This window comes from Salvelinus namaycush, chromosome 4 (genome assembly GCF_016432855.1).
Source record: "Salvelinus namaycush isolate Seneca chromosome 4, SaNama_1.0, whole genome shotgun sequence".
NCBI classification, from domain to species: domain Eukaryota; kingdom Metazoa; phylum Chordata; class Actinopteri; order Salmoniformes; family Salmonidae; genus Salvelinus; species Salvelinus namaycush.
In genome coordinates this window covers 23,820,372-23,832,526 of record NC_052310.1, presented here as the reverse complement: position 1 = coordinate 23,832,526, position 12,155 = coordinate 23,820,372, and the positions used below count along the sequence as shown (strand labels likewise).

At 43.4% G+C, this 12,155-nt stretch overlaps 1 protein-coding gene across 1 annotated transcript; it reads left to right on the top strand.

The window, feature by feature from the left end:
- The first annotated feature begins 1,176 nt into the window (after positions 1-1,176).
- ghrhr2 (growth hormone releasing hormone receptor 2) lies at positions 1,177-11,402 on the top strand. Its single transcript, XM_038990729.1, has 12 exons — positions 1,177-1,405; positions 1,617-1,724; positions 1,842-1,954; positions 2,403-2,500; positions 3,035-3,167; positions 9,663-9,816; positions 9,904-9,964; positions 10,193-10,259; positions 10,367-10,461; positions 10,755-10,884; positions 11,159-11,200; positions 11,310-11,402. The coding sequence occupies exons 1-12, from the start codon at positions 1,177-1,179 to the stop codon at positions 11,400-11,402; spliced, it is 1,323 nt and encodes a 440-aa protein (XP_038846657.1).
- Positions 11,403-12,155: the final 753 nt, after the last annotated feature.

Here is a 12,155-nt window from a genome sequence, read left to right as displayed (position 1 = left end):
ATAAGGAGGTCGCTAGACATTTTTTACTCACTGTCCTTTGCTTGTCATGGTAGAAGGTCCACTGGGAAAGAGACCTATTTGAATAATGGATGAGCTAAGAACCATGGTCCATCTATGCTGAAAAATACTTCTAAGTCATTACTGTTTACATATGTCATTCACAAAGGTACTTTGGGGTTCTTGTTTTTTAAATTTTCAGCATGCATTACGTTTTTGTATGAAAGACACTTCCTTGCCTTTTTACCTGTGTTCGCCAAAGGTAATCTGCATACCTCCCAGGTGATGATGTCATCCTCTTATCTCGGAGATGTAAGTTCAGTCATCCCTTAAATCCTTTGACTTTACTGCTGCAGAAAGCCCCAATCACGCTCACTCGGGTGGGAAAATGGGGACAAACAGGTAAACAAGAAAGGTAGCTGGCTCTGCAGGGAAATAAGGAAACAGGACTGAAAGAGACTGCATTTGCATACACTACCTACTTCACCGTGACTGTTTGGTGTCTGTTTGGAGATCACCACAGACATGTCTGGAGCATTTTGAGAACTGTTAAAGCCACTGCGAGGATTTTGATTGGCTTTTAAGTAATAATATGGTTTGACATGGCGGGTTGACGATGGACTAAGTAACCCTGAAAAGTAGGCTATACCATTTGGGAGGTGGCCGTGAACTCCTAACCATCTGCCAGATAAGGAGGAAACACTTCTTTGCATGGGAAGCTGAGACTGCAAGAGGGACCATAAAGACCGAATTAAACGTTACCTGCTTTGAGTATGTTTACAAGGCATATAAACACAAGGAATATGGGCATCAAGTTGGTCGCCATATTTTTTATCCTTGTTTGTAGTGTAAGGGTGGTAAGTGCATTTGGGTTCAAAATGTTTGTATTTACAGCACTCGAGCTAATGACTGTAGTATTATATACTTTGACGTTTACGCTTGCATGTCTTTTATCTAGAGCAGGGTCTCCAGGACAATCATTATGAAACCCTGATCTAGAGAATACATAAATGATGCTGCATTAACGATTAACTTGAAAGAGTTCAAACTGTTAGCTAAAAAGAGTTTGAATGTGTGTGTTTATTATCCGATGTACGGTATAGTGTGTGATAAACATGAAAATAGTAATAAATACTGTATATATTAGATGGACGGACAGACAGCTGGTGAAATGGATCAATGTATTTCTGTCTGTCTGTCTGTGTCCGTCCATCCGTCCTTCTGTCTGTCTGCCTTCTTGTATCTGTCCGTCCGGTCTGTACGTCCGCCCGTCTTCCTGCCACTCAGATCAGGACCACTCATCCTGAATGCTCCATTGTCCTCCACCTCTTGGAGAAAGAGGGCAAGTGCAAACTCCAGATGAGGAACACCAAGGCACTGTCCTTGTCAACTCCTAAGAACACTACAGGTAGCTAGCTCTCTCTCCAATGAGAATAGCATTCATTTGTAGAAAAAACTAAGGGGGACATCTTTGCATCTTTAACATCCCTTCTCTTTATTTTGAAGATACATTTATAAAAAATAATGTGATTTAAAAAAAAATAACTTGTGCATTCAACCTGTTATTTTTCTTTCTGCCATCGTTTACTGCTTGTTTATAACTGTGTGGGAAATGACAGGTTGTCTGGTGGAGTGGGATGGTGTGAGCTGCTGGCCCGCAGCCCTAAATGGGGAGAGCCTCTCTGTATCGTGTCCTCTGATCCTCTTGAAGCCAGACTCTCCCCCAGGTACAATAAATGCTCTAGATCAGTGTCTAGGGGCAATATCACCCGACTCATAATATCATCCACCATCTCATCCAATTAAACAATATATATTTGAAATCTGTGATATTTTCTTTACAGCTCTCATCACACGCAACTGCACACCCCAAGGATGGAGTAAGCCAAGCTTGCCCTATTACAAAGCCTGTTACTTTGAGGACAGCAGTGAAGAAGAGGAGGAGACTGGGGATAAGGTAGAGTAGATTTGGTAGCATTTTAAGGTAACACTTTGGTAAAAGGATCATTTCACACACAAAATCATTATTTACTATCAAGTGTGCATGTCAGCTGACATATTTTTTGTCAAAGTTTGAATGATAATGATATATGATCATCACACCGGGTGCAAATGTAGATAAAGACACAAAAGATTGGATACAGCTACGGCACAAAATCTGCCGTTGTCTACTCACTGAAGGTTGGTTGCATTTGGGCGTAAGGCATACAATACAGTGACATACAAGTCTGTGATTGTTGGCATTTATGAGCACTTGTGACAAATGTTAGACTTTACTCATGAGTAGTCATTACAGCAAGTGAATACAAAAATATGCAGGCATGTTTAATTTACATTTTGTCAACTTGGGACCTTTGACTGTTTTTCCGTGAGTATGACAATACATTTTGGATTATTTCTTCAAGCAAAATTACTTTGCTACGGTGAAGATCATCTATACTGTGGGCTATGGAGTGTCGCTGGCATCTCTCTTCATTGCCATTCTGGTCTTCTGTATCTTCAGGTGAGCTTTGACATTTCAGGAAATATAAATCATTCAGAACTAGAACTCAGAATAGCACTGTGTGGTAACAAATTGTATGTCATAACACTACAGTTCAAATAAAGTGACGCTATACAATTGCTTCTTACTAAGCTTCCTTTCCTCATCTCCTTTCCTGGTAACACTTCATTTGACTATAAATAATATGGGCCGGTTTCTTGGACACAAGTTAAGGCTTTGTAGACTACAAAGCAGGTTGAATGGAGATTTAGCGTTATAGGTGCCTAAAGGCTATTCACAAATAAAAAGGTGCATGGACTGCGCTTACCCTCCACTATATCCCGGGTTGTTACTTTTTATTACTAATTCAATAACTATCTATAAATGAATAATTAACCATCTATAAACTACTTATATACCCTTTTTAAAGCCTTTATACGTCGTTAACGCGTTATTTGAATGGTAGACTTTATGGGTTATAAATGTGTCATGTAGTCCTTATGTAGGTACCGTTCAAGTAAAGTTTTACGCATTTGAGTCTGGTGTCTTCCATAGGAAGCTGCTGTGCATCAGGACCTCCATCCACCTCAACCTGTTTTCCACCTTCATCCTCCGTGGCCTGGCCGTGTTTGTTAAGGACGCCGTACTGTTTGCAGACGAGAGCATGGACCACTGCACTGTCTCAACGGTAGGACAGTAGGTAGAACCACTGTGGCCTCTGTAGATTGTGGAAGGAAGGACATCAACAACAGAAAGTAGGCTTCGCCGTATCATTATTATCACTGTATCATATGGAACCAAGTTCACGTTGGAAATTCTCCTTTATCAAAAAATCCTGCAATGACCAGTGTCAGATCTCAAATTGAGGGGGTATGTAAGAGTATGCATTTTAGTTATTTAGCAAATGCTCTTATCCAGAGTGACTTACAGTCAGTAGTGAGTGCATTCATTTTTATATATTTTTTATACTGTTCCCCTATAGGAATCCAACCCACAACCCTGGAGTTGCAAGTACCATGCTCTACCAACTGAGCCACACGGGACACACAAAACCCCTTGTTAGCTTAAGAATGTGAAATTAAATAAAACGGACCCTGATAATATCAAGCGATCTATAACAATGCTTAACTCTGCGATGCTTTAGGCCAGGGCTGCCCAACCGTCTTCCTGGAGATCTACTGTCCTGTAGGTTTTCAGTCCAACCCTAATTTAGCGTATCTGATTCAGCAAGTTAAGGTCAAGGTCTTGTTGAGCAGCTAATTAGTATAATCAGGTGTGTTAAATTAGTGACTGAAAACGCACAGGACGGTAGATCTCCAGAAAGAGGGTTGGGCAGCCCTGCTTTAGGCTAAAAACAACATTTAAAATGCATGAGAAAGACGTGAAAATTTTATTGGTCACATACACATATTTAGCAGATGTTATTGCGGGTGTAGCGAAATGCTTGTGTTCCTAGCTCCAACAGTGCAGTAGTATCTAACAATTCACAACAATACACACAAATCTAAAAGTAAAAGAATTGAATTAAGAAATATATAACTATTAGGACGAGCAATGTCGGAGTGGCATTGACTAAAATACAGTAGAATAGAATACAGTATATACACTGCTCAAAAAAATAAAGGGAACACTTAAACAACACAATGTAACTCCAAGTCAATCACACTTCTGTGAAATCAAACTGTCCACTTAGGAAGCAACACTGATTGACAATAAATTTCACATGCTGTTGTGCAAATGGAATAGACAAAAGGTGGAAATTATAGGCAATTAGCAAGACACCCCCAATAAAGGAGTGATTCTGCAGGTGGTGACCACAGACCACTTCTCAGTTCCTATGCTTCCTGGCTGATGTTTTGGTCACTTTTGAATGCTGGCGGTGCTCTCACTCTAGTGGTAGCATGAGACGGAGTCTACAACCCACACAAGTGGCTCAGGTAGTGCAGCTCATCCAGGATGGCACATCAATGCGAGCTGTGGCAAGAAGGTTTGCTGTGTCTGTCAGCGTAGTGTCCAGAGCATGGAGGCGCTACCAGGAGACAGGCCAGTACATCAGGAGACGTGGAGGAGGCCGTAGGAGGGCAACAACCCAGCAGCAGGACCGCTACCTCCGCCTTTGTGCAAGGAGGAGCACTGCCAGAGCCCTGCAAAATGACCTCCAGCAGGCCACAAATGTGCATGTGTCTGCTCAAACGGTCAGAAACAGACTCCATGAGGGTGGTATGAGGGCCCGATGTCCACAGGTGGGGGTTGTGCTTACAGCCCAACACCATGCAGGACGTTTGGCATTTGCCAGAGAACACCAAGATTGGCAAATTCGCCACTGGCGCCCTGTGCTCTTCACAGATGAAAGCAGGTTCACACTGAGCACATGAGCACATGACAGACGTGACACAGTCTGGAGACGCCGTGGAGAACGTTCTGCTGCCTGCAACATCCTCCAGCATGACCGGTTTGGCGGTGGGTCAGTCATGGTGTGGGGTGGCATTTCTTTGTGGGGCCGCACAGCCCTCCATGTGCTCACCAGAGGTAGCCTGACTGCCATTAGGTACCGAGATGAGATCCTCAGAGCCCTTGTGAGACCATATGCTGACACATGCACATTTGTGGCCTGCTGGAGGTCATTTGCAGGGCTCTGGCAGTGCTCCTCCTTGCACAAAGGCGGAGGTAGTGGTCCTGCTGCTGGGTTGTTGCCCTCCTACGGCCTCCTCCACGTCTCCTGATGTACTGGCCTGTCTCCTGGTAGCGCCTCCATGCTCTGGACACTACGCTGACAGACACAGCAAACCTTCTTGCCACAGCTCGCATTGATGTGCCATCCTGGATGAGCTGCACTACCTGAGCCACTTGTGTGGGTTGTAGACCCCGTCTCATGCTACCACTAGAGTGAAAGCACCGCCAGCATTCAAAAGTGACCAAAACATCAGCCAGGAAGCATAGGAACTGAGAAGTGGTCTGTGGTCACCACCTGCAGAACCACTCCTTTATTGGGGGTGTCTTGCTAATTGCCTATAATTTCCACCTTTTGTCTATTCCATTTGCACAACAACATGTGACATTTATTGTCAATCAGTGTTGCTTCCTAAGTGGACAGTTTGATTTCACAGAAGTGTGATTGACTTGGAGTTACATTGTGTTGTTTAAGTGTTCCCTTTATTTTTTTGAGCAGTGTACATATGAAATAAGTAAAGCAGCATGTAAACATTATTAAAGTGACTAGTGTTCCATTATTAAAGTGACCAGTGATTCCATGTCTATGTATGTGGGGCAGCAGCCTCTAAGGTGCAGGGTTGAGTAACTGGGTGGTAGCCGGATAGTGATGGCTATCTAACAGTCTGATGGCCTTGAGATAGAAGCTGTTTTTCAGTCTCGGTCCCAGCTTTGATGCACCTGAACTGACCTCGCTTTCTGGATGGTAGCGGGGTGAACAGGCCATGGCTCAGGTGGTTGATGTTCTTTATGATCTTCACCTTCCTGTGACATCAGATGCTGTAGGTGTTCTGGAGGGTAGGCAATGTGCCCCCGGTGATACGTTGGGCAGACCGCACCACACTCTGGAGAGCCCTGTGGTTGCTGTCTCTCAATTGTGCATCTGTAAAAGTTTGAGAGGACTTAGGGGCCAAGCCAAATTTCTTTAGCCTCCTGAGGTTGAAGAGGTGCTGTTGCACATTCTTCACTACACTGTCTGTGTGGGTGGACAATTTCAGATTGTCAGTGATATGTACGCTGAGGAATTTGAAGCTTTCCATCTTCTCCACTGCGATCCCGTCGATGTGGAAAGAGACATGCTATCCCTGCTGTTTTCTGAAGTCCACGATCAGCTCCTTCGTTTTGTTGACGTTGAGGGAGAGCTTATTTTCCTGGCACCACTCCGCCAGAGCTCTCACCTCCTCCCTGTAGGCTGTCTCCTCATTGTTGGTAATCAGGCCTACAACTGTTGTGTCTTCCGCAAACTTGATGATTGAGTTGGAGGCGTGCGTGGCCACGCAGTCATGGGTGAACAGGGAGTACAGGAGGGGGCTGAGCACACACCCTTGTGGGGCCCCTGTGTTGAGGATCAGCGAAGTGGAGGTGTTGTTTCCTACCTTGGGGGTGGCCCGCCAGGAAGTCTAGAGCCCAGTTGCACAGGGCGACGTTCAGACCCAGGGTCCCGAGCTTAATGAAGAGTTTGGAGGGTACTATGGTGTTGAAAGCTGAGCTTTAGTCAATGAACAGCATTCTTACAAAGGTATTCCTCTTGTCCAGATGGGATAGTGCAGTGTGCAGTGCGATGGCGATTGCATCGTCAGTGGATCTATTCGGGCGGTATGCACATTGAAATGGGTCTAGGGTGTCAGGTAAGGTAGAGGTGATATGATCCTTAACTAGCCTCTCAAAGCACTTCATGATGACAGAAGTGAGAGCTACGGGGCGATAGTTATTTCGTTCAGTTACCTTTGCTTTCTTGGGCACAGGAACAATGGTGGATATCTTGAAGCAAGTGGGGACAGCAGACTGGGATAGGGAGAGTTTGAATATGTTCATTAACACTCCAGCCAGCTGGTCTGCGCATGCTATTAGGACGCGGCCAGGGATGCCGTCTGGGCCGGCAGCCTTGCGAGGGTTAACACACTTAAATGTCTTACGTCGGCCACGGAGAACGAGAGCCCACAGTCCTTGGAAGCGGGCTGCGTCGATGGCACTGTGTTATCCTCAAAGCGGGCGAGAAGGTGTTCAGCTTGTCCGGGATCAAGATGTCAGTGTCCGCAACATGGCTGGTTTTCTCTTTGTCATCTGTGATTGTCTATAGACCCTGCCACATACGTCTCGTGTCTGAGCTGTTGAATTGCGACTCCACTGACGTTTTGCCTGTTTGACTGCCTTACGGAGGGAATAACTACACTGTTTGTATTCAAACATATTCCCAGTCACCTTGCCATGGTTAAGTGCTGTGGTTCGCACTTTCAGTTTTGCACGAATGCTGCCTTCTAACCCCGGTTTCTGGTTTGGATTGGTTTTAATAGTCACAGTTGGAATTTCACTTCCTGATGACCTCAGTCACCGTGTCTGTGTATACGTCAAACTTATTCTCAGAGGCTACCCGGAACATATCCCAGTCCAAGTGATCAAAACAATATTGAAGCATGGATTCCGATTGGTCAGACCATCATTCAATATACCTTAGCATGGGTACTTCCTGCTTGATTTCTGCCTATAAGAAAGGAGGAGCAAATCGGAGTCGTGATCTGATTTACCAAAGGGAGGGCGGGGGAAGGCCTTGCAGGCATCCCAGAAAGGGAGAGTAGCAGTCATCAAGCTTTATTCCAGCGCAAGTACTACAGTCAATGTGTTGATAGAACTTCGGTAGCGTTTTCCTCAAAATTTGCTTTGTTAAGCTACAATAAATGCGGCCTCGGGATATGTGGTTTCCAATTTGCACAAAGTCCTGTGACTATAACCAAAGATAATTATCTTGGGAGGTAATACGGTCGGCATTTGATTGTGAGGTATTCTTAGTCGGGTGAACAAAAGGACTTGAGTTTCTGTATGTTATCATAATCACACATGAGTAGTTAATCATGAAACATACACCACCGCCTTTCTTCTTCCGGGAGAGTTCTTTATTCCTGTCTGCGCGATGTACTGAGAACCCAGCTGGCTGTATAGATGGGGTCAGTATATCCGGAGAGCCATGATTCTGTGAAACAGAGTATGTAACAGTCCCTGATGTCTTTCTGGAAGGAGATCCTCGCCCTGAGCTTGTCTACTTTATTGTCCAGAGACTGAACATTAGCAAGTAAAATACTCGGAAGCGGTGGATGGTTTGCAGGCCTCCTGAGTCGGGATAGACGTCCACTCCGAATACCTCTTTTCCGCCGGTGGTGTCTTGGAGCAGCCTCTGGGATAAATTAAATTGGCCTGGGGGGTACGAACAAAGGATCCAATTTGGGAAAGTCGTATTCCTGGTCGTAATGCTGGTGAGTTACCGCCGCTCTGATATCCAAAAGTTATTTACGGCTGTATGTAATAACACCAAAAACGTTCTGGGCTTATACTAAGAAATAACACACACAAAAAAAATACTGCAAAGTTGCTTAGGAGCTAGATGCAGAGCTGCCATGTCTGACGGTGCCATCTTTATTGTTACGCATAAAGCTATCATTGGTTCTTCGTTATTACATTATCAGATGTAACACAACTGACAGTAAATGGAAAGTACAGTGCTCTTTTATTTATAAACAGATACAAACACACACACTTAATCCTGCATCGTCACTGGCCCCTAAATTCAACTATAGCAACCAGACCCTGAACGACAAATAAACAAAAAAGCTATTTGAGGAATATGGTTGATCACTGGAACATGTATTTTAATGATGACAAATTGGAAAACAAATACAGCTGGACAGATCTGTGGGGGATGAGGTGAATTCCCATCATACCAATGTAAAGCAATTTGATCACCTGGAAAATTATTTCCAATAATCCAATCTACTATTAGTAGTAGCACTATTCAAGCCGATTGAAACATCATCATCATCAATGCCCATTACACTTTCAGTTACTCGTGTTTATTTTTGGTCTACAACGCACCCTGAAGCATAAATATCTGAGAACAGCAAAAGTAGTCACCAGAATCAGCAGAACAACAGCTTGAAGAAATGCCATGGCATCCACAGTGCTAGAGGTACCAAAGCAATCTGTAGGACTCAGGTGCGCAGGTGAATAGCATCTTTTTGTCTCATGAAAAACTCAATCCAGAACATGGCGAGGTCCATGGGAATCATTGCCTGATCCCTGTGCAGCTAGGAGAGCCTCTTTATGTTCTCGCTGTAGGATGGCTCATGCAAAACTTCCTGTACTCAGAATGCATGTTAAGGGGTAATAATGCACTCCGATTTTGAGCAAACACGCTGATTGGTTATCATACACATTTCATATTCCAGGGGGCTTGAGACCACTCGCTGTTTAGATTTGAAAGGTCATTCTCCAAATTCTGTGGCTTCTGCTTGTACTACTATGTGGTTTCAACAATGCATAACAAATAATTAGATGCTGTATAAAGATAAAAAGTATAAAGAACCTTTGTTATTGACTTGTTGAACCGGTGGCCACAGACTGTCAAAATTACTAGATCTAAATGTCTAAGTACTGTATATGTGAGAAAAGTAGTTGTTATTGAAATGTGTTTCCCATCCATTAGGTAAAGTGTAAAGCAGCGGTGACTTTCTTCCAGTACTGTGTCTTGGCCAACTTCTTCTGGCTTCTTGTAGAGGGCTTGTACCTGCAAACTCTGCTGGTATTCACCTTTGCGCAGAAGAGAAAACTCTTCTGGTTGTACACTGGCATAGGCTGGGGTAAGGTGTGTGTGTGTGTGTATTTGTGTTTGTGAGCGTCTGTGCATTTGTGTGTGTTTATATGACTGTACATTCCATTTCTTCCAGGCACTCCCTCAGTGACCATCATAATTTGGACCCTGCTGAAGAGTCAGTTTGACAATGAAGGGTGAGGCTAGCGAATAACTAGAATAGTTATTTTGTTGTCTACATTAGACATAATTAGATGTACTACGTCTGAAAGTATTGGTATCAACATTCCTTTATGGAAGTACGTGAAAAGGGCAAATAAAGTGGCACAAACAAGGGCGAGAAAAGAGAAGACTGACATATTGAATGTGATCGTGTAGTACTGTAATCAACAGTATTCCAGCATTATAACTTCTCTGCCCAACAGATGCTGGGACAACCTTGACAGTGCCTTGTGGTGGATCATCAAAACTCCCATCCTCTTATCTGTCTTTGTAAGACCAAGAAAACACTCTGTCCATTAATGAATCTTGTGACTTATCTGAGAAGTCAATAAGAGGGATGACACTTGGTATCAAACCACTGTTTTTCTCAACCACAGATCAACTTCGTGGTGTTTGTGAACATTAGTAGGATCATCATTCAGAAGACCAAGGCCACTGACCAGAATGGAAGTGAGGGACTTCAGGTCTACAGGTGAGACTGATTGACCGTTCATGAGCGCTGAACTGGTAGCATGCACAAAATAAAAGGGCTGGCTCATTTTACCAACTGGCTTGACTCACCCTGTTCCCCCTAAATGTTGATAGAGTGACTGAATTGGGTAGGATTTCAAAAGGGTCAAGCTTCCCCAGTGTATTGTAGCATAATTAATGTGGATCCAGGAAGTTCCTCTTTATCTCTCCCCCCTTCCTGTCTCACTTCTCATGTTTGTCTCTCTCTCACTTCTCATGTTTATCGCTCTTTCTCTCCTCTGGTGCCCCCTGCAGGAGACTGGCGAGATCCACCCTTCTTCTCATCCCTCTGTTTGGAGTGCACTATGTGGTCTTCGCCCTCTTACCTGAACATGTGGGTGTAGGGGCCCGACTCTCCCTGGAACTGGTCCTGGGCTCCTTCCAGGTACGAGAGCATTTTAGACCGATTGGTTCTCCATCCCAGCTCTGGAACGGCTATATTTGCAGGTTTTCAATATTCAATTGATCTGATATCAATATTATTAATAATTTAACAGATTCATAACTCATAATTACCTCAATAGGAAAGGTTTAAATGAAAACTGGCATAAAATGTCTCTGTTACTTATTTCCTTCTGATAAAACTTTTATTTTCCTCATAAAGGGCTGAAAATATTAAAATAGTGAACAACTATTAATTCGGCTTCATTTAATTACAGGGGTTTATAGTTGCATTGTTGTACTGCTTCTTGAATGGGGAGGTAAGATGTGCCATTTTGTTAACCCTGTGAAGTATTTAATTAATCATAATTACATTCACAACAAATAATAGGCTACAAAATCAATAACTTTATTGTTTTGTTTTTTCAGGTACAAAATGAAATTCGAAAGGCGATGAAGGGGTGTCGTTCTCAGACAGAAAACAATGTCTTCAATCTGGCAACCCAGGACTATGTAGACTAGACTCAGGGTGGTGATGACTATCTCAGATGGTTTATTATCATTGAATAACCTAAGTATAAGGACAAATACAGTGCATTCAGAAAGTATTCAGACCCCCTTGACTTTTTCCACATTTTGTTGTTACAGCCTTGTGAAAAATGTATTAAATACATTTTTCACTCATCAATCTACACACAATACCCCATAACGACAAAGCGAAAACAGGTTTTTAGGAATTTTAGACATTTATTAAAAATAAAAAACAGAAATACCTTATTTAGATAAGTATTCAGACCCTTTGCTATGAGACTCAAAATTGAGCTTAGGTGTATCCTGTTTCCATTGATCATCCTTGAGATGATTCTACAACTTGATTGGACTCCACCTGTAGTCAATTTAATTGATTGGACATGAATTGGAAAGGCACACCTGTCTATATAATGTTCCACAGTTGACAGTGCATTTCAGAGCAAAAACCAATCCATGAGGTCGAAGGAATTGTCCATCGAGCTCCAAGACAGGATTGTATTAAGACACAGATCTGGGGAAGGGTACCAACCTTTTTTGCAGCATTGGCCTCCATCATTCTTAAATGGAAGAAGATTGGAACCACCAAGACTCTTCCTAGAGCTGGCCGCCTGGCAAGGTGACCAAGAACCCGATGGTTACTCTGACAGAGCTCCAGAGTTTCTCTGTGGAGTTGGGAAAACATTCCAGAAGGAAGGAACCATCTCTGCAGCACTCCACCAATCAGGTCTTTATGGTAGAGTGGCC

Coding starts and splice junctions, on each gene's coding strand:
- ghrhr2 (XM_038990729.1), top strand. CDS start 1,177: ATGTATTTCTGTCTGTCTGTCTGTGTCCGTCCATCCGTCCTTCTGTCT. Junction 1,406..1,616: donor AACTCCTAAGAACACTACAG/GTAGCTAGCTCT, acceptor GGGAAATGACAG/GTTGTCTGGTGGAGTGGGAT. Junction 9,817..9,903: donor GTACACTGGCATAGGCTGGG/GTAAGGTGTGTG, acceptor CATTTCTTCCAG/GCACTCCCTCAGTGACCATC.